Raw genomic sequence first — 23,534 nt, 5'->3', positions numbered from 1 at the left:
TTGTCCTTCAGTCACTAAGTGAAATATTAGGCAAGTGGAAATTAGGACTCATCATGTGATCACCAACATCAGGAATAATTCTCTGGCTCCCACAAATGTCTGTATCTGAGAAGTCTAGTCTTCGACTCTGGAAGTGTCAGACCACAGTGTAAGAAAACAACATCCCCAGCCCTGGAGCAACAGTGCAAGCAAGGCTTAAAATACAGCTTTCATTTAGATAAAGTTAATTTAGTTTTTATTGGTGCATGATTGCCTGTAATAATGGTGGAAAGCCGGCAGATTACGCACCTGAAGGATTGGTTATGGCAAACCTTGCAGAGAAATAAAAGAGATTGCACAGAGATCTGGGGGACAGAGAGTGATGGGGGAGGAGAAACGCCCCAAATAACACGAGGAGGAGCAGCTCACTGGAATCTTGTGTTCCTGCAAAAGGGGACTTTAAGCCCATATGATGAAACCTGAAGGGTTTAAAATGTTACCTGTGAAGATGCTTCACTTGAAGAAGTCCCTCAAAGCACAGTTTTTATTCCAACACAACCTGTTTAAACCCAATAGGCTCACCTGAAACCTCCCTGTTGACTCAGTGTTTCATTAACGCAAGAGAGGAAACATAAATCACCCGCTTGAGTTTCGAGTAACTGACCCTTCTGTTTTTGTGTATATGTGTTGGTTGCTGCAGAAATGTTACACGAATGACAGAAATGTACGGTGGCCCTGAGAGCTCAACACACTGCAACTTAAGAAAACATCGTCAGTATTTGGTTGTGTTGCAAGTATTTGGTTGGGTTGGTAGCATTTTGAGTATTTGGTTGTATTGCAAGTATTTGGTTGTGTTGGTTGCATTGTGAGTATTTGGTTGTGTTGGTTGCATCGTGAGTATTTGGTTGTGTTGGTTGCATCGTGAGTATTTGGTTGTGTTGGTTGCATTGTGAGTATTTGGTTGTGTTGGTTGCATCGTGAGTATCAGGTTGCGTTGCAAGTATATGGTTGTGTTGGTTGCATTGTGAGTATTTGGTTGTGTTGTAAGTATTTGGTGTTGTGTCTATTGCACGTGTTCTCCTAAGTTGCAGTGGGTTGACCTCTCTGGCCCACCGCAGAAACTCCATATTTTGAATAAACATAGAGAAACATATGACACACTTTTAATTGGATCACATGTGTCTGAATATGAACAGATAAATATAATATTTCTTAAGATACCTCTGTCTTTATAGAGAAGAGTCAGATAGTGATGCTGTGTATATGTGCACATAGAATAAGAGAGAGGCAGGTGCTGCTCTGTGTAACCTGTGATACTAATAGACCTTTACCCCATGTGCACACACATACACACACTATTGTACTCTCCAGTGTGTTCAAACAAGCAATTATGTCTGTGACAGGCCAGCCACTGTATCTCCCCTACACTTCAGTCCCCTGTCCTTCAGCACCATGGACAGCACCTCTTCTCTAACACTGAGGGAGGAAGAACAAAATACAAACAGTAAAACATGTAACAGACACACACATAACAAACAACCTAAAAGGGTTTTAACCCACATATAAAAATATGATGATTAAGGGAATAAGTTTGAAGAGCTCAATTAACTTGTTATAATCTCACATAACATTATTGGTGAGAAAATGGTTACTTGGATGTGGGAGGGAAAGTATGAACATCCAATAACTGCAGTTTTCTGATAACATAAATTCAGTTACAATCTCAAGCTTTTGTGATGCATTTTCTGTTGAGCAGCTGCCTGCTCCTATGTAATATCTTCATCTGTGCCCTCTGGTCATGGACTTAATGTATTTTTGCTGGGTTGTTCATTGCATTAAAATATATGAAACTATAAAAAATATTTTGTTGTCTCCTATTGTGTAATATTGTCTGGTCATTTTTATGTAAAAACCATGCAAAGATCTTAAAAACCTCTTTTTGCAGCATGAAGATTTCCCGTCTGGCTCTTGTGCAAGGGGCTAAATTCCTGCTAGTTTAGATGTTGGTATGTTGACTATGACCTTTGACCTTAAAACCTTGAAACCGGGTCAGTACAATTTTAGAGAATGAGGAGCAAACTATAACTCAATAGGTGGACACATCTCTTTATTTCCTGCAATGAAGACGGAAAATTTCCACAGTCCTCACTCACATCAAGATACTTATTCATCTATGAGGACGCCGCAAAGTGTTTTAGCAGACGTTTTATTTTCCTCCTTTCTTTGTACGTTGGCAGCCTCAGGCCGAGATGCATTCAAAGTAACTGACCTAAAAGCAGGTTGTTCAGTGTGGTGATACTTCTTTTCAGACAGAGAGCGATAATATACACGGCATCTTAATTATTGTGTGCAGCGTTTGTGTTTAATGTTGTTATTCAGCTCTTTTCCTTTTCAGTTTCGCTGAATACTCTCACATCGCCATATTGTATTTGATCTTTTCAAATCAGTAACGAACGTCACTAGTTACTGCACAGTTTTTACAACATGTCCTCAAGGTTTTTTAAAATTTAAGAGTGCAATTTTAGACAAATATTATTTGATTTCTGGTTAGAGGGTAAAAAGCACTGGAGTTGTTTGTGTTGCTATGGCAACAGCTCTTCTGCATTGTGCGACTGGATGTTAAGGATGTTTTGTGGTCCTGCTGAGCCACTTTTTGGCAGATGCTTGTAAAAAAAAAGAGCTTTCCATAAATGTATTAAAAATAGGACAATGTTCAGTGAACCACTTGTTGATGCTTTACACCATATGACTTACCCTGGGGGGCTCTGTATGAGGATCAAGGAAAATGCTTTGTTTCTTTAAAGTCATGATTAACACATTGTTTGTTACCTCCACCAAAGAGGTTTCACCCCTGTCCATTTGCATGTTTGTTTGTAAGCAAGATTACACAAAATCTACTTGACAGATAGCACAAAGCTTGGTGGAAGGATGTAGTCTAAGTCAAAGATTTCGGCCGGGATCAGAGGGCAGATCCATCAACTTTTTAAATCACTTTTTTAAACATTGCAAGTTTGGACATTTGTGACATTTTTACTAATTTCCCAGGTAATATTTAAATAATCAGACATATTTAGGGGAAGATTTCTATAAAAGAATGCAATTTGGGAGCAGTTTGACTGAATTCAAGGGGACTGTTGGGCAGTCAGAAGACGCATTGTAATTTTGCTGTAACACAGTGATATAGGAGATGACACCAGGACACACTCTATCCTGAATGGCAGGATCTGTGCACTTTGAACCCCAACAACGTCTTCATTGCAACACAAAGCTGTTTGGCATTGTAAACGTGTCACTATAAAATGTATTCACTGGGTGTTAATGCCTCCGGGCCATACTGTGCCCTTTGGGTGCTTTCCTAACATAACTTTGATTTGTTTCCCCCGATTGTTAAAGTGATCAATAATGCTGTTAGAAGAAAACATTTCATTTAGGTCCAAAGGTGCAGCAGGTCCGGAGACATTCAATTGATCCCACCTTGTTTTTTTAGTGTATTGGTGGCATTGCTGATGACTCCCACACCCCTCTGCACCCGTGGGATTTGGTCCTGATATCTAGTAATTGCTGCAATATCCCACTAAACACTTCCCTCAGCTGTTCACTGCACAGCCTCAGCTGGGACCAGGCTGTGCCTTAATTCCCACAGAGGTAATGTGGCTGGGATTAATGAGTTATCATTCTGTGGCTTGAAGTCATAATACCCCTTTTTTACAGCTTCAAATCTCCTTCATATTTCTTCACGGTTTGTCTTCTGAATTATCAATGAGAATACCTTCTCCGCGACATGAGTTCACATGGATGCTCAAAGCACACATGAATTCAGCGTTCTGTTATGTGAGTAGGTCATTGGTAAGTCAATACCACTGTTTGACACCTAATGTGACCATCTGTTGCTGCCTCTGCCTCTCATTTGTTGCCATCTTGTGGCCAATTTAAAATCTGTCACAGTCTTTATGTCCACTAATCCGCCAGTGGAAACGTTCCTGTGATCACACATACAGAGTCGGACCAGATGTGGTAAATAGGTGCCGGTGTCAGTCGTCATCATTACAGCAGCTGTAACCGTTCATGAAGATATGACCAGAGATCAGCACAGGCTGTTTGAATAATGATAGTTTCATTTTATAGTAGAATAGAGTTGAAAAAGAGCTTTTCAATAATTTCACATTATTATGATATTGAGATCTGCATAACTGGCTTAAAGGCTGACAAGCTGTGGTCATAATATTTACGTTATTATTAAGACAGATAATACCATCCTATTTAGTAGTTAGTACACATAATTTGTTAAACTACCTCTGTATATTTCAAAAATGTTCATCCATGTGTGTTTATCACCTGTATCAGCTGCTTTGAATGAAATAAAAGCCAGAATGGCACTCAGAAGAGTACATACCTCCACCAAGGCCCAACAGTTCCATTATGAAACCACATTTAAATCTGCACCAATGTCACATAGATATCAGTTCCCTCAACATGCCAGGTACATTTTCCCCATCATGATCCATCACTTACTCTCTGAGAAATCAACAAATTGTTGGAAAAATCTCCCAATGCTAAAAAAAAGTGAAGAAGAATTTCCTGGATCAGCAATCTGAGATTCAATTTAACTGTTTTTATAGACACAAAGCTCCATATCTATATAAAATAAAATACAAAAAATATAGCATAAAATACAATCTTAGAAATTCACAAATCCAAGATAATTGGATTATTGTTAAGACTCACACAGGCATTTGTTCCAGTGTTTCCAGAAACAAGAGGAATATCTTGTGTCACTCTGTCGAGGCTCCGTTGAAGCCACTATGATGACATTTCAGTGTCAGTTAATCGACACATACATTTTTAAATAAAATCCCTCAAGACCGCATGGATAGTAGGAACATTACAGGCCACAAAGATCTGACTTGCACTGGTCCATCTTGGGATCTCTACTGTAACTGCACCACACGTATAGAATAGAGTACAGTCGGCTCTAAAGAGGGCTAACATCATCAGTACACATGTGATCTGCACCAAAATTTGTTCGGCTCCTCCCTGATCCATACCACATCCTTCATCCAAGTTTCATCATAATCCATCCAGTGTTTTTTGTGTTATATTTCTTACAAAGAAACCAACAGACAAATAGAGAGGGGTGAAAACAAGACCTCTGTGGCTGAGGTAAAAATGAATACATTCCTATAAATAATAACATTTTATTGGCATTTCTCTGCTGTATTTTGAGGTTCCATATGTTCCACATATGGTTTCCTGTTGTCATGCCTTTGCACTGTTCCAGACAGGGATGTGAAAATACATCGGGACCAACAGTTACTTATCTTCACCACTAGTGGGAGGTCTAAATCCAGCAATGAAACAGCAGCAAGTCTCCATGTTCCATTGGTCATGACTACAAGTCACCCACAGTTTTCAACCAGAGGTTTGATCACTGCAGTGTAGCATCGTTTGCGTGAAGCTTTAATAATGTGATCAATACATCACCAAGAATATAAAACATTATCATCTTCTTTTTTAAACACATTCTATTAAGTATCATATTATGAATTCCCAGCAGGTACAGACACCAACAAGAAAAATATAAGGCCATGAACACAAAACAATAGATTCTACAACTTTTCTTGAAACACAATCATCATCTTCATCCACTGACGGATAAAAATGTTTGACGTACATTTTTCAATGCAAAGTGACAAACATGTTTCAGTATCCTGACATGTTATCCCGATTATACTGTGATATTATGATATACTTATATAATATTTAATATCCCTATACATTTTTGAATGATTATATTATATTATATTATATTATATTATATTATATTATATTATATTATATTATATTATATTATATTATATTATCCTTTCACAACTTTACATGAAAAGTTTTTATTGGGCGGCTGTGGCTTAGGAGGTGGAGCAATTTTCCACTAGGTCAGGGGTTCAAACCCCAGCTTCTCTAGTCCACATGACAGTGTCCTTGAAAAAGATGCAATACTCCAATTTGCCCCTAACATCTGAGCTGACAGTGAAGGGTGTGTGTGATAGGAAAAGTGCAGCATATACGAGGCTTGTAGTCCATTTTACCATTTAAAAGTACAAATGTGCACAAGTGTGGAAATATAAGCAGTTCAATGGACGCAAACTCAGATAAATGGTGACCACTATAAGGGCAAGGGACCAACCTTTTTAGACTCCTCCCTCTGATGGTTGTGGTTGCAATCACACCGGCTGTGTTTATGATTTCTGAGCCGCTGGTTCACGATGGTTCCTCTCTCTCAGTTGTCAGGCACCAAAACACAGAAGGGACGTGCGCTGCCCCTGTTAAAAGAGGCTAAAACAACAAACTGATCAGCACACGTCAGGTGAGTCACCGCGGTGACAGGTACCAAACAGTGATTCTCAACATTGAGTGACGTGTTCGTGGTTTAACAACCCAATGTGTTTGATGAAACAGTACTGACCAGACTGTAGGGAACTCCCTTCCACTGACAGCAGTAAACCAAAATAGGCCTCAACCTCTGCTTCACCATTAAGGCTTTAACACACTAACCCAGATTGAAAACCACACATTCACCGCTATGTGCGGTAACCCAGATTTTATCATATTTTTAAGACAAGCTATCAGCCACCAGCCATGTGTACTTTATGTACTGGTACGATCATCAGAGGGAAGTGCCTTTACATTTCACTTTAAGATGTGGGTGGTGACCCTGCCTGTGTATATACAGACATGTAACTGGGCAAATCAGAGATGTATCCAGCAGGGCACAGGCAGCATAAGCGTCTTTCTGTTATTCATTTCAGTCAGTTTGTTGAGTTTTTACTTTGCTTGCTATCTATCTATCTATCTATCTATCTATCTATCTATCTATCTATCTATCTATCTATCTATCTATCTATCTATCTATCTATCTATCTATCTATCTATCTATCTATCTATCTATCTATCTATCTATCTTTCTATCTATAATTGATTTCTGCCGGTCTGTGTTGAAATATGCTGAAAGATCAAAAATAGTTATTGATACGCAGTGTTGTTTTAGCAGTTACAGGCCGTTAACAGTAGTCCCATCAAATCAAACACAATCAGTGAATTCAGTTTTGATAGTGCGACAATCTTGGCAAAAAAGCAGATTCCTGCGCATATTACAATTTACAATTTGACACAAGAGATGCATAAATTATGCCCTGGGAAAACTGTGAAAATGCTGAAAATCATCCTGCCTCTCATCAAAATGTAATGGGACCCATACGACACCCTTCCACCAAGTTTTATAGAATTCTGTCCTGTTGGAGATGGAGCTCCAGTTGTTCACATCAAACATCAGAAGGGGGGGGAAGCTATCTCATTGACTTAGACTGAAATGTTTGTGATGTTGTGAGTAGAAAAGCATTTTAGAATGCACAAAACATCGATCCTCGAGACAAATGGGCCACAACAGCTGAGGATAGCTCCTGTGAAACACACAGCTTAGTCTGATGAGTCTGGATTCCTGCTGAGGTCTGCAGATGGTAGGGTTAGAATTTGGTGTTAGCAGCATGAGTCAATGTAGCCAACCTGCCTTGTGTCAGCAGTCCGGGCTGGTGGTGGTGTAATGGAATGAAGAATAAAAAGTTTTCCTGGCACACATCGGATCCCTTGATACCAATACATCAGTCTGCCACAGCATTCAAACCATGGTCAGCCATTACAATGTCAGCTACAGTTGAGTAGGTCTGTATCGGTTTGTATGTTCTGGATTCATCAACAGGTGGCGCTGCTGAGTTTAGTCAGAGTTGCTCAAAGGCATCTTGAGTTGAGAGTAAAAAGGAGATAGACCACGCCCACTTGTACTCACCTACATCATCACATCGTTGACGTTTGCCTCCAGATCATGACCCCCTAATTAAGGTATAATCTTATGGTATAAAAGATATTATGGTTGATGTTTTTTTTGCCATCCTTTTGAATGATCATGCTCATTCAGTCCCCAGAGGCTGCATACCAAGTTTGGTCAAAATCCATGATATATATTCTATCCATTTTAAAGTTACTGCATTAAGCCTAAACTTTGATGTCATGTTGTGACCTGCTGTGTGCAGGTTCTGACCCTGCCTCCAAACAACTAACTTATCCAAATCTAATGCAAATTAGATTTAAACTACCCGAGTTATTGCTGTGACAGGCAGGCAGGCAGACAAATGCCACCAATTTCAATACAAAACAGCTCCCTACTACATAAGGCAGGTGTAATTATTTATCCTGTTCAGTTCTGGCCGGTACTGCAGGAAGTGTCGTACTCCATCAATGATCTAATTTCGGTCTCACCGATCACATCACTGATCCGTGTGTTTCTCCCCATTCGAAAGCATTAGTCATTTAGATACAGGTGCACTCACCCCAGGTGGTGCTTCTGCAGTTGCCAGTGTGTTGCGGACAATAAACGACCAATTGGGATCACACAATAAGTGGTGAAGAGCTTAAGTAAATTGAATGCATAGTTCTATCTAAAACAGGTTAAGAGGCATAGACACCAAACAATACATATGTAAACTGTAAAATGGCTTGAATAGCTTTAGTATGTCAATGGGCAGGTGTTTGAAAGAGTAGCTATCAGTAATTAATACCAGTTGAAATGCTGTAGTTAGCTACAAGTAATGGATGCATGTTACAGACATGCAGCTTGTGCCACTCCAAGTGCAAGCTTGTCAAACACTGAAAAATCTATATGTATCAAAAATAATGATTCTATCATCCACTATTATGCAGTTATTAGTGTTTAATAAGCAGTTTATAATCCATTAACAAATGGTGTTGACGAAGAGGCATTCAAGCTCATGAAGCTGTGAGCGTGTCGGACAAAAAAAGCTAGGAACTGCATCACATCACATCGACCCCGTATGGTGACCATGGTCCTGACACATGTTGACATGTTGAGGCACATAACTCTCAAGAGCTGCTGTGAATCACTCCCACAAATACTGCGAGTGTTTTTTGGCTTTTCCAAGTCAGAAGTTGATTCTGACTTTGGCATTGGTCAGCAAAATGGTGCACAGGTCATACTGCAACAGTCAAAGTGTAAAGAAGCATTGTGGATTACATGTTAGCAGTGGTTAAAGTAATCATTTTAAAAAACGCCAACAAAATAGGAAGACGTAACTGTTAACAATTTAATGGATGTTGAGCGAATAGCTAATGGAGCAGAGAATTGAAAGAAATGACAGGTGATGGAGAGCAACAGCCTCACACATACCAGACGTACATTTCATGACATGAGGGATGACTGAGCGCTTTGTGGAGAGGGAATGATAGTGGGAGGGAGAACGGTGGAAAAAAGAGAGAGATACAGACAAAAGGAAAAACATTTGCAGCCTGCCCTGCCCCCTCATCAGTCTCTGGGGAACAAGGGATTATGGAAATGTATAAATGTGTGTGAGAGAGAGAGAGAGGAAGGGAGAGAGGGAGACTGACAGACAGAGAGGAGGGAGAGAGGAAGGAGAGAGCAAAAAAGAGAGGGAGGGAGACAGAGCAATGCCATTGGTCGACCGTTATAACACCAAGCGTGATAGAAATATTTCTCTCGCAGTCCAAGAAATAGAGAGGCAGAGACAGTAGACTCAGGAAACACATTCAGGTCTGTTTTCAAAATCTGTGGAAGAGAAGAAAAAAAAGACAGGAGGGTTCAGAAAGAGAGGAGGGCAGACAGAGGAGCAGATAAGGAAAAGGATGGACTAATTAACTTATGACCACTGAGGGCTTTGGAGATTTTTGCTTAAGAACAGGAGAGATTTCAAAATCAGATGCGACTCAACATGTAGTTGTTCTGCAGGGTCCTGGTCAGATTCTCCCCTTTTCTTCCCCCCTCCGAATTTAATTGTTTTACTCTACAAAGACAGATGTGAATGTTTTCTGGAGTAATCTGGGGGATGCGTCTGAGGGAGAGATGCAGAGCAGAGAATTCTGACATGGTGCCGACCCAAATTGACAGAGACGAGGAAAGAGTGGACTGTTCAGTGGCGGCAGACACGTCTCCAGCCAGACACAGGTATTCTCTACTCGACACTAAGATCAGTCCGGATATCGATCCATGCTAATTGAAACTATCGTCAATATCGTGCTCTGATCTTGTATTTTGTGTGAATGCGTGTTAGTGGCATTGTAATGTTAAATAGTCGTTTGAATTGGAACCTAACTCCAATATTTGGACATCTCCTTTCATTGCAAAATCAACATTGGCAGCCGGTAATTTGCTTTGTAAGGAAAACTGTGTGACGCGCAGAGAAATATCCACGATCAGATTCATATGGACGTAAATCATTTCTCAAAAATGTACTAATACAATAAGTAATATACCAGGAGAGTGTATTTGTAAACTATAACTCGCAGCTTATCTATATGTTTGTTTACTTACGTGTTGAATATGATATGCGTCACTACCAGTGTTCTTGATTTAGAGCAACAGATGAACTGAAAGCCATAAGACAAACTACTGACCTATTACAAGCCATAACCATCTTAGACAATAATCCTGTTTGAAACGCAACGCTGTGCTTTCTAATGACAAGAATCCTGTGCTTCTGTTGTCAGCGTGTCAGCCGCACACTTACTGTGAGGAACGAAAAGAGTATGTAGGTTTGTCTAAAGAGAAACCACAGGGAGGAGGAGGATACAGACATATTTTGCCTGTCAGAGACTCAAAAGAAGGGCATCAGGCCAACAACAGACATGTAAGTGCTTCCTAAATCAAAGCGAGAGAGGAGGGGGTCCATCCTGCTGTTAAGATACACAAAAGGGGACAAAGACACAGCCTGAGTGGAAGTGAAGCCACAGTCGGCCTGATTATTGATTGTTACTAAAACTGAGTGCTTTGCCTACCTGGACAACACGGACTCGACCTGCGTCAGAGGTGGAAAACAGTCAGTAGCCTCTACTAAAGTAGAGGGAGCAATAGATTCAGAGCAGAGAGGAGGAGAGGGGTTTCCCTGTCCTTTCTCTCGACCCTTCCCGTCGTCAGGCTGGCAGGCACAGCCACGGCATTCACCTTTGCGGCCTTCTGCTACATGCTCACCTTGGTGCTGTGCGCCTCTCTCATCTTCTTTGTCATATGGCAGGTGAGTGGCACAGTGCACGCCGGGTCCACAGCACACACACATACAGTGAGAACTAAAACGGGCGCATGTAGAGCCTGAGAACGCTCCACGCTGCATCCCACACAGGCAGACAAACACATACACACAACCCTGTACTTCTATGTCAGTGAGGACACTTATTGGCATAATGCATTCCCTACCCCCTTACCCTAACCTTAACCATCACAACTAAATGCCTAACCCCAATCTTTAACTAAACCCTAACCCTAACCCTAACCTCAACTTAATACTAACCCCCTTCCAACATCCCATTGAAAGTGGATCAGAAAGTGAGGACTGGCCAAAATGTCTGTAATGCTCAGGCTCAAAATGGTCCTCACATAAATATCTGTACAAGTATATATATACACACACACACACACACACACACACACACACACACACACACACACACACACACAGATAATGACATGCATAAATGCTACAGCTAAATCTCAAACCACAGTGAACTTGTACTTAATGGGACCATCTGACCTCTTAAAAGCCACCAAATGATACTTTTCTCACTGGGATTTCAAAAAACAAGCCCTGGCGACACTCAGATACAAATTTTTAGTTTGGATGAAACACCACCGAAAATAAAGAAGAATGTGTAAAACTCAGGATGAAAACTTTTGATTTGTGCTTTTCTTCATCTATTTCCACACATCAACTTCTAGCTGACCTGCTCCCTTGGTGGTTAATCACTAGTTGAATTAACTGGAGCTCTTCTGACCCTTGCTCAATTCAAAGACAGATTCCAGCCGACTCCATCTCCCCCACATTAAAGAAACATAGGATCGCAGAGTACTGACAATAAACTGTTCCTGCAACCTGCACGTAACGAGAGCAGGGAGGCAAAAAAAAGATAACCAACCTAAATCTTGCCACCAGACTGTTCAGTCAGTCTGCATCAGTCTGCCTGTGGCATTTTGACTGCTATTTGCACAGAGATCGCAGGAGACCAGTGCACCAGTGTCCAGACTCCAGAAACACTAAAGCTCGGATCCCTCACCTTCAACATGGAAGCAGAAATAATGTGAAATACAAAAAAAAACATCATTATGAATATATGACTTGAAATGACTAACGTACCAATTGACTAAGTGGGTGAGACGATGAGTCAGTGAGTGTATCTGTGTGTGAAAGAGACGAGCAGAAGAATGCGTCTGGCTCCGCGCTCGTGTTACTGAAACACTCACCGACCTATGATTTTGTTCACCCCTTCCCCCAAGGCTGCCTCCACCAGGAGGGTTCAGCACCCCGCTTCTACGCGGCTCTCCACCAATCAGAATCGCTCTGTAGTAACCATGGCACTCACTTAGGGGCCCACCATGTCGCCATGGAAACTGCATCTGTTTACAACAGAGCTAAGTGTGAAGGAAGATGAGGGAGAGACGTATAGACTCATATAGGGGAGATTACCAGCAGGGCTGTAGCTATTTCAAACGCAGAGAAGGCTTCACTGCTGTCAATCATCGGGGCGGTAAATCAGATGCTGACGCTCACTTATCTGCGAAAAATACCTTTTTTTTTTATGACTCTGTAATGAGCCAGTGAAATGAAGCATGCTATTTAAAAGCAGAACGGATGATAAGCACAAATTATTATTTTTCATAGAGCAATTAATCAGAGGGCCAGAGAGAAAAATTATACTCCCATACAGAGAGCACTTAGTGTTATCAGTGTTGTGCATCTACAATTCATCATATATTTACATTTAGCGCAAAAGGCCAAAGACACAAAATTATGGAGGGTTTCCTATAGATGTTTGGTACTCCTCTCGACAAAGCATACCTTTTTATCGAATTCCACAATTTTTTCAATGTGACAGCCTCCTGTGTCTCCATGGATATTCAGTTTCTACTGACATCAGGCTCATGAAATAAAGACTGGCCAGGAGGTTTAGGGGAGATGGAAATCAGAAAATATGGGGTCAAACCGAGAAAATGGATACCCAGCAGGGCGCATACATTGGCCAAGGTCCAACAGTCCCCTTAAATTCAATCAGGCTGCACCAAAGATAGAAACTCACTTCCATAAATGTGCCTACATTTTTTTCATCAAGAGCCATGAATAATTCCCTGCATGGGAAATCAGCGAAAGATAAAAAAGAAAACAAACAAAAAACGCCCTACCTCATGATGGAACAAATTTCAACATCTGTCCCCTGATCCTTATCCACACCGAAATCTAATGAGTTGGCCCATACTACATACTTCTACCAAGTTTATTGTTTTTATGTAATCGTGCTTAAAAACAAACAAACTCACCAACAAAAAGGACAGACGTGAAAACATAACCTCCTTGGAAGAGGTAAGAAACCAGGAGGAGAATTGAAATCAGAATTTCAGCTCCTCAGATAATGATATAAAAATAATAGGAGCTCATACAGAGAATAAAGGGGGAAAGGACAAGGCTGTAATTACAAATGCACATATTAACCATTCAATCACCATGTGTGTTCAAGCAAAGTGAGCAGTGTGGCTGCAGCTGAGCAGGATGCTCTTAGTGTGCTGCACAAGATGATTTCTTATGAGTGTGGCGTTGAAAAGATTCCAGCTGTGCCTTTTAATTACACTGTATATACATTACATACAGTATTTGCACTCATTGTGATTGTAAAGGTAACCAAATGAAAAACAAACTCACTCGCGTCTGTTATTTTTCAGATCATCGCTTTTGATGAGCTGCGCACAGACTTCAAAAACCCCATTGATCAGAGCAATCCCACCAGAGCGGTAAGAACCCTGCTGCTTCATTTCTTTCAAGAGTGATCAAAACCTCCTGCTCACACAGAGAATCCCTTCTACCCAGTTCCAAGAAGAACACGTCATTGGTTTACACTGGGCGACCCAGAACAAATCCAAGGTTTCACTAGGAGATTATTGCACATGACCTTCGATTTTGAGTTCATAAACAGACCGGTTTTATGAAGAAGGTCTTAAAATAAATCTACGTTTCATGAGAAACCCACAGTCGTGTATCTGTAATCACTTGGAAAATAATTTCATGTAAATGAATGATTTGTGATTTGCAAATTTGGATTGACACCTTTCTGCATTTATCCTGCCCATTAATCCTACAACGTCAAATATTTGTCGTACTTTGAAAACAGTTAGGGCTAATCCAGGCTTCCAGGTGATTGCAGCACCGACGCTCTCGGGCTCATTTCAACGCTCATTTGCATCCTGATTGAAACAATCAACCTTCTGCAAAGACGTGACCTGTTGGCTCAGTCAATTAAAGAGATTGATGCAAATGAAGCTGCTGTTTGTAGAATGAGATACTGCACAGTCACCACACAGCAACATTCCACCTTTGTAATAAAATGAAATGAAATAAAAAATCTGCAGTATAAAACATGAATTGTCCTAAAGTAAGGGCAGGTGTTTCTCTTCTCTTCCTGCAGCGTTGCTTCTATTTAATAAATAAAATGTTCTCTTTATCTTTTAAAAACATTTATTAATATTCAGTCAATACTAAGTGCCATTATTCATGCAACGTGTTACCAGCAGTTGCGAATGTCCCTCTCACAAGTTAGCTAATGTTCTAGAATTATGCACCGGAACTGCAAAGTGAGAGTGATGGGGAGTGGGAGAGAAAACTGCGAACAAACAGACAGTAGGAGTGTGGAGGCACGCCAGCTCCAGGGGGGTGGACACAATAACTGCAACACCTGTACAAAAGAAAAAAAAACGCACAATGCAATCAAATGGAGAAGCTCCGCTGGGAAGGTTCCGACCAAAGAGGATGTTTTGCTTTTCCTCCTCAGATGAAGGTGGAGAGGTGGAAAAGCATCATCCGAGCGTACTGACGGCACCGTTTTGTATCAAGGCTGTTGTGTTGGATTGCATATCATTGTACAGGTGTTTTTAAATCTGTAGCAGACGACCTAAACTTCAGAAGTAATAGGATCTGCCAGGATTCGCTGCTACTACCAGTCTCTCCCAAAATCAATAAACTGCCAAACAGAACGAGGACTTACATGGCGACAGCCTTCGGGAAAATCAACAGCAATGATCTCTGATGTTCAAACAGCTGATACAGTCTGCAATAAAAAAGCAGTAAATATTGCAGGGGGACGAACTGGAAGGGAGTAAACATGTGATTCCAAATCAGCTGTATGTGCACAGCCACGTATTACAGTCTCAAAGGGAAACGTATTGACATTGTAGGAAAACACGTTGTGTTTCGTAGACAAAAGGTGGAAAGCAGAATTATTGCCTCTTGACATGTCTAAAGGATGACTCACCCCCATAAAGAGCAGTGTCATGTTGAGAGGGTCTAGTGTTATAAATCTCAAATTATTTTTATAATAATAATAATAATAATTATTATTATTACTATTAAGATATTTATCTTATCTTATCTTAATGTTCTCTATAATCTATAATATTGTAAGGTCTCAACCTTACAGCTTGAAGTGCCTTGAGATAATGTATTTTGTGATTTGGCGCTACACAAATACAATTTAATTGAGTTGAAGCATGAAAAAACACATGACAAAAGTCATGCATTTCTTTACTTTAGATTAGATCACTAATCAAATCAAACTAAATACTTGTGCCTCTATTATTTGATTTGCATATAGTGAAATATCTAATCTGTCTTTGATTAATGTCGTCAGTTGTGCGTCCATTGCTGGAACAATTAAATATTCAGAGTGAATCAGGATGACCTGACACAGACTAAAGCACCTCAGGTAGAGTCCAGGGCTGCAAAACCCAAGCAGACCCACTGCAGAATAACTATTTATCTGTGCAATAACAAACCATACAGAGAACTCAGGATGTTGCTCTATGTAAAAGATTACATAGAGCAACTTAACAGCTGCAAATAAACAGTGAGGATGGAGACCCAGATTCTTGGTGTAGATCCGAGGCAAAAATCGACTTCCAGGTCACCATGGGAGGTTTGATATTGTGGCCACAGATTCATGAAAGGTGCAGCATGTGGCTCCAGCTGAATGGAATGGACATCTCAGAGGGATTAATACAGGAAGCTGGCATCCTGGAACTAAGAAAGACGACTCAATGTGTCATAAAATAAGTAGGAGAGCCTTTTCAGCCGTCTACATCTGAGACCAAATCCAGTTACACGGCCCTGGACTCACAGCGTGCTGCTGACAAATGTCTCACGATTGGTACTTTTGTTTACCTGCTCTATTAGCATCCTGGGGCTGGAGGAGAGATGGATATAATGAGGGAATAAACTGCAGCAAAACATCTCATTTCCCTTTGCTAGCCAAACAATGAACGCCAGAATAAAACATTTCCTGGCTGCTAATTGGTAAACGCAGGAGAAGATGGATGGATTCATTTCTATAATTGATAATTGGGGCTTCCCTCATGGCTCACCGGAGACTCCAAGCTGTTAGGTTTACAAGGCAAAGTGCCAGAGAAGCTGCACCATACATCACTGTCACTGCTCCACATGTAGCTGCGGTACCTTTCTAATGATCAACAGATTTATTTAGTTTAGTTTGAGCAACACACCATTTAGTTTGTTTATTTATTTTAAATATTTAGCTCAGGAAACCATCAAGAGACCAATCTCTCTCCTTCTCATCAGTTTCTCTTGTTTCACTATGTGTTCAAATGTAATGAACATGTTTGTTTTATTCTTTGAACAACTGTCACCATTTTCCCCAAATTCCAAATTACACAGACACTGGAATGAAATGGCTGCCATACAAGTAGAGATGCAGATTTAAGGCAAATCTGAAGTAGACCCTTAATTTTCTCTGGAGCTGTATAATGGAACATAAATTAGTTGGTTAGTTGGATACTTATTATTCATGGGTTATTATTTGATACCATAAGTTTGTTAATATTGTGTATTTCTGGTTCAGGAGGACGGGTATGACTTGTAAACATGGAGGCATCTTAACCTGCTCAATACATTTATAATTAAGCAACAATTTCTCTATGTTTTATTAACATGTCACTAAAATGAGTCAAACTGAAATTCTTTAAATCTGAATTTTCTAAATCCCAAAAGCACCTATTATTTCTGCCCTGGGATTTATTTCAAATAATTATATGATTATAGCATGTTAATCAGACTTTCTTCATATCCACTCCACAGAGGGAACGGATTCTCAACATCGAAAGAATCTGCAACCTGCTTCGCAGAGTGAGTAATCGCTGTTGCTCACCTGCTGCCGGCGGATGACTAAAACAGAACCCCCTCAGACAACCATGACCATTTGTCTGTCTGACCATTGTGAGGACCATGGCGTACTCTGATTCATTCCACACGTAACCCATCCTCGCCACCCGCCATCACTGCTCTATCTGCGCTCACACACACACTCACACACACACACACACGCACACAGCAGTGGAGAACAATGGTACAGTGCAGTGGGTTTTGTGCCTGTTGGGATTTGATTTCTTTTCTCATTTCGAGGCTTTCACAAAAAGAACTCGAGGTCGTCATGCTACTGGAATTTGTTCTGCCCTTCTGTGTATGAAGCCACTGATTTGCAGATGTTTGCTAATATTGACAGATAGTTTGATTTATTGATTCATTATTTTCCATAGTGGTGAACCGCAAGGAACCTAAGTGCCACTGATACTTAACCACTCCATCGCCCTATAATTGAACAATAAATTAGATGGTACATATACTTTCAATACCTTTAATGTAGTGCACTTATGGATATAATAACATATATCTGCTGCAGAGGGAGAGGATGTGCAAGAAGGTAGAATAATAACAACTGTGTAGCATTAACTTAAAAAATTATATTTCTGATCAGATTAGAGAGATGATCAGTTTTCCAGCAATAAGACTACATTGGCATTTAGTTTTTACCCCCTGGTTTGTTTAATTTTAAACAAGGTAATGCAAAAACTACGGGACAGATTTTAACCTATTGGCAGGATATTGTATGAGTTGGGGAAGAACACTTTAGCGCAGATCCTGACCCAAGGTCAGATCCAGGATTTATTGTTTTACCTTCTCTAACAATGTGAGATATTTTATAATAATAATTGGATTATGATTTTTTTTATTAAAAAATCAGGCATGTTTAGGGGGCTGATATCTATGAGTGTATGAAAATTGGTGCAGATTCAGATAAAAATCCTGTTGGGCCTTGGTGGAGGCATACACTCTCCTCATTTTGACTTAATGTTTTTGTGTGACATTGTGTAAATGCAAACTCAGCCCAGAGGCTTATTTTGCCCTGTTTATAGAGACGCTGTATTTGTCCAGTCACTAATCTGTCTTGTAAAACAAAGAGATCTGCTGATTTAAGTGTTATTCCTTTAAAGCAGCTAAAAATCTATATTTTTCTGCTGATGATCTTCGTGTAATGCAAAGGGGACACCTCTGTGTGAACTCACTCAGAGTAATCTCCCAATTCTGCCACCTGAATCCACCGTGCACTATGCTCAGCACCAAACAACACATAGAAAGACTTAGCAAATAGCTGGTTAACATGGTGATGTCTTAGGCAGCAACAGCACCAGGTTTTATACCCTTTAGAGATGTGAGTAAAAGCAAAGCAGAATTAGAGTTAGTGTAAGAGTCAGATTGGACTTTCAACATGTACAGATGCATCAGTCATACCCACACATTTTTCTGTCACTGTTTTTCCTTTCTGACGGAAAGATGATGTCTCCATTGATATCCAATAAACTCTCATTATTATCTCAGTTGTTATTCCTGCCAGGGAAAGAGTTGTCAATGAGCACAAGACCAAAGCAATGTGTAGATCTGTGGCTCAGAGGTATAGATCAAGCCGAGAGATTTAAGTCACCTCAACAACAAATAGTTTGTCAAACTAAACTAAAATTGCAAATAATGCACGCAGGTAGAAGTACTTGAGTAAAGTAAGTAAGTGCTTGCTATAGTATTATAAAAATTAGCCTATTCCCTAATGTAACAGTCTATTACAACATTATGACTGAGACTCAGCCTATTCCGATACCATTGTATTTTGTTTCTTCACCAGGGATGGTGCTGCTGCTGATTATTATTAAGGCATAACCACCCTAACCCTATCACACATATGCGAATGTGTAGTGAACCTTAACCTCCTGTTCACTTCCATTATGTGTAAGTGAGGAGGCGAATGAAAGATTTGCTTCCATTGGAAAGGCAAATCACAGCGTGTTGAGGGAGGCGGGGTCTAATGTTATCTGCACTGATTGGCTCATTGAATTGGAATTCCCTTCTAATTATTGATTGGGAGTTGGAGTCAATCCCAGCTGACGTTAGGCGACAAGCAAGTGGCACCCTGTACAAGTCGCCACATCATAGAGCCAACACATAGAACAGCCATTCACACTTATATCACACCTACGCATAATTTAGAGTCAATTTAATCCCAATTAGCATGTCTTTAAATCACATTACTAGTCAAGTAAAGTGCAGATACATAAAAATATACTTAAGTACATAATGAGGTCAAAAATGTATTTAGTTACATCCCGCCACTCTTAAAACCTGTCTACATCCCGTGTGCTCTTAGTATTTTAGTTTTCGTGTGTTTTTGCTGCACTGTAATAACCTCATCACTAAATAATGTGCAGACCTATAAAAAGACTGTGTGTGTGTGTGTGTGTGTGTGTGTGTGTGTGTGTGTGTGTGTGTGTGTGTGTGTGTGTGTGTGTGTTCTGGTTAGTTGGTGGTCCCGGAGTACTCCATCCACGGACTCTTCTGTCTGATGTTCATGTGTGCTGGAGAGTGGGTCACACTCGGCCTGAATATCCCACTGCTCTTCTACCATCTGTGGAGGTACAGTCCCAGAAACAGATGTCTGACACGCTTCCATTACTCTGGTGGCTGAATGAGCCAAAACCTCACTGCTCTTTTCCCAGGTTTTTTCACCGGCCAGCCGACGGGTCAGAGGTCATGTACGATCCGGTCAGTGTGATGAACGCCGACATCCTCAACTACTGCCAGAAGGAGTCGTGGTGTAAGATGGGCTTTTATCTGCTCTCTTTCTTCTATTATCTCTACAGGTACGTACAACATCACAATTTTTTCATTTACCGCAATCCTTTGCTAATGTTGTGATATTATATGAACTTCAAAAGTTGTGAAACAAGCAGCACAATCACTTTTCTGTCCCCACCTCTTTTTTATTTGTTGCCCTGGTCTATTTCCTGCTGAAGTATGGTCTATGCCTTGGTGAGCTTTTAACTCACGGGAGATCTGGAGAGAGAAAAAAGGGAAATATCTGTAAGAAAGACTCAGAAGAATGAACTGGACACTTCAACTCTTCCTCTCTCCATACTCCCACCCCTGGCTTGGGTTTCCAACAGTCAAAACAAGGACAAACCAAGACCAACCCGAGTGATAATGTGAATGTAAAGGTGTCGCCTCCACTCGATTATGTCGCTTTATCCCAGATACTGCTGTCGGTCAGCCAGACGAAGTTTTGGAGGATGGGAATGAAACAGAATGAGGACGCAGAAGGTGTTTGTGTTGCCTTTGACCCATTATAAGATTTTAACAATATGAAGGGCTGGAGTTTTTTTTCCCCATGCTGCTCTTACTGCTACAGTCGCTCAACTCACTGTGAATCTCCAAACACTTTGGAAAAGGAAATAATCCATGTGCATTCTGAGAGTTTGAAAAGCAGGATTGTGTTGGTGTCATTCCATGTGTAAAATATTTGCTTTGGTTGTGTTACAGGTTAATAAAACTGTAAGAAACAGGTTGAATAGGGCAGGAGAACTTTAACACGTTGTAAGAAACGCAGGAGGCCTTGCAGGGAAATAACGCTTTTTAACCAGGATGAAAATAAAGCATTGGCCAAGACATCATTGCCTTGATGATAACCTCCACCAAATGTTGAATTTCACACTGTAACTAAAGCATCAAAGAAATAATCATAGGTTTGACTGTAAGAGTCAATGCTTTGTGGTGTGTATTTAAATAAGTTCAAGTCCATAGCTGTGAGGGCCTATTATTCCAGGTTCATGCTTTCTGAGGAGCTTAAGGCTCAGGCATATGACATCAAAAAAGTTTATATCTAAAAAACATTGTGCCAAATTTAAACAAGAAGTCAATTTGTTCAAGTGAAAAGAAAAATTATGAGTATCTGTATCTACATGCTGTGTTGTTACTGCCAGGCCATGACTTTTATTTTTTCACTCTTAAACACACGTTAGACCTTGGCGCAATGTTTTTTACTTAAAAAAGTAGAAACTTAGTTCTGTCGTAATTCTTTTTGTATGTGTGCAGGGAGCGCCTTATTCCTATTTCCTATTCCTAGTGACGTTTACTCTTAATCATCTGCATCTATACTATAGTCATTTTAGCACAGCAGCTCTTCTCTAAAAATGAGGTAGATTATAGAAAATATCATGTACAAAAAGCAATTTAAAAACAGCAAACTAGCAATGTAATAGGATTCATGAGACATGTCGATGCAGTTTTATTCAGTGTGTGTAATGATAGTGTGTGGGACGCAAGTGACACATGAGACAACAGTGACTCTATGACAGCGTCTCAGTTATTTAAGAAGTGTAAAGACAGCGAAGTCGCTTCAAAACATCTACAATCATATAATCAAGGTTTTAAGGGACGTTTTAAGGTTTTGCTGATGACTGAGATTTGTAAACAGCGAAGCCTTTTCTCAGCTGGTGCCACCTTCGCTATCATGTGTGCATACTTTAGGAGCATAAACTGTGGGACTCACTTCCGCAAAGAAATGTGTTGAATACTGCAGCCTGTTGAAGTAATTGATTATGTCAAAAATTCACACCCTAACATCTGTTCTTTCTGATTTTTCATTCAAAATATCATAAAATCATTGGGCACTGTAGTTTGAAGCAAATTTTACTAGGTAAATGAGTAAATAGTGGATTTCTTGGGAACTATACTCAGCAGCGTAGTGATACGTATTTCCAACAGCAGGACAGTGAATGTTGGATCAAAAAAATACAGTGCCCTGGTTCATCGTAATGAATGAACACGATAGCCAGTTCAATACTATGCGCTCTTTAAGCTTTTAATACTTGGCTTTTACAATAGAAGAGATAGGAATAAATCATCGCTGGTTTTGGTCTTCTTGTGGAATGTGTTGACAATTTAAAAAATGTGGAACATCAACAGACTTGTCCTCTAAATATGTTAACTGTGATGCACATGACACTAGAATGGCACTCAGTGGAGCGCAGACCTCCGCCAAGGCCCACAGAGGAAACTCTTCCCACAGATCTGGATATTATGGATGCCAATTTCTTCCAGATATATCCTCATTATCTCAGCTACACATTGGTAGTAGTTTGTATTTTGTACAAAACAGCGGCTGAGAATAGATTCCCCCCCAATAAAAACATATATATATATATATATATATATCACTTTAATCTGGTAATCTGGATTTTTGTTCTGATCTGCACCAAGTGGTAAACAGTCATAGATATTCACCTCCTAAATATGCCTGATTAAAAAATAAAATCATAGCCCTTGCATTATTCCCTGAGAAAATGGCAAAATAAAGATCACGTTGTTAACAAGAATGGCACTTAGTAGAGCGCATACCTCCACCAAGACCCAACCCATAAATTGAATTAAGCCATCAACATCTCGCAATGACAAAGAAACCCTGAATTCCTGGATGGCGTCTTCATTGACTCAGCACATCCTTCCACCAAGTACCATGTTAATCCATCCAGTGTTTTTTGTGACAAACAACCAAACAAACCAATCGACTGGGGAGAAAAAATAACCTCCTTAGCTCGACAAAATTACCTAAATCCATCTGTATTGACTAATTGTTAAGTTAGCTTTCATTTGCTTTGCATTTCAGACATTTTCTTGACATTTACTGAATTAAAATGTAATGTTATAGTTTCCCTGTGGAGCATTTTCAATATTGAGCATTGTCATATTTAAACCTTAAATCCCAGTTGTCAGCGTCGGAGTCTCTCGGCTGAAGCGACTTCAATAGTTCGACAGTGCTCACGAAGACAGAGTAGACAGTATGTGTTGTGCCAAATGATGTTCCCATGAAATTAATCACAGGACACTGAGACCTCAAAACTCTGCCAACAGTGTGAGCGTGTTGAGTCTGGACAATCACTATAAAAGCACAGGAACATGAGGGAAGGGGGAGACACGCAGCTCGGTTGAATGTCATTACGTACTTGCTCTAAACAAAGCATTTTAGACAATTGTATTTAAGTATATCTATTTGTATCTGTCTTTTATACATTTATCATTAATGTACGCTACAGTCAATTTGGTGGATTACTTTATATTTATTAGGTTACACTACACTGTACAGCAATTCACATGCTGTATTCTAATAAAACAGTGATACCAAAACCATGATCTCTTCTTCAGTGTCTGATTTCGTGCCCATCTGTGAGGAGTTTTGCAGACACGATGCTCTGCCAGCGCCAGAGATGGAGAGAGATGTAACTCTGAGGATGATGAGGGGGAATTTTTTTCAGGAAAGACGAGTGGCTGAGC

At 40.2% G+C, this 23,534-nt stretch overlaps 1 protein-coding gene across 1 annotated transcript; it reads left to right on the top strand.

Moving 5' to 3' along the window:
* Positions 1-9,427: 9,427 nt before the first annotated feature.
* cnih2 (cornichon family AMPA receptor auxiliary protein 2) lies at positions 9,428-23,329 on the top strand. Its single transcript, XM_035177728.2, has 6 exons — positions 9,428-11,072; positions 13,763-13,831; positions 17,181-17,228; positions 19,729-19,841; positions 19,925-20,068; positions 20,222-23,329. Exons 1-6 carry the CDS (start codon positions 11,022-11,024, stop codon positions 20,247-20,249), a joined length of 453 nt encoding a protein of 150 aa, XP_035033619.1. The 5' UTR covers positions 9,428-11,021; the 3' UTR covers positions 20,250-23,329.
* Positions 23,330-23,534: the final 205 nt, after the last annotated feature.

This window comes from Hippoglossus stenolepis, chromosome 15 (assembly GCF_022539355.2).
Source record: "Hippoglossus stenolepis isolate QCI-W04-F060 chromosome 15, HSTE1.2, whole genome shotgun sequence".
Classification (NCBI taxonomy): Eukaryota; Metazoa; Chordata; class Actinopteri; order Pleuronectiformes; family Pleuronectidae; genus Hippoglossus; species Hippoglossus stenolepis.
This window is presented reverse-complemented; position numbering and strand designations above follow the sequence as displayed.

Excerpts from the sequence above, each read along its gene's own strand:
- cnih2 (XM_035177728.2), top strand. The coding sequence starts at position 11,022 with ATGCTCACCTTGGTGCTGTGCGCCTCTCTCATCTTCTTTGTCATATGG. Across the intron at positions 17,229-19,728 it reads TCTGCAACCTGCTTCGCAGA|TTGGTGGTCCCGGAGTACTC; the intron begins GTGAGTAATCGC and ends TGTTCTGGTTAG. Across the intron at positions 19,842-19,924 it reads CTCTTCTACCATCTGTGGAG|GTTTTTTCACCGGCCAGCCG; the intron begins GTACAGTCCCAG and ends CTCTTTTCCCAG.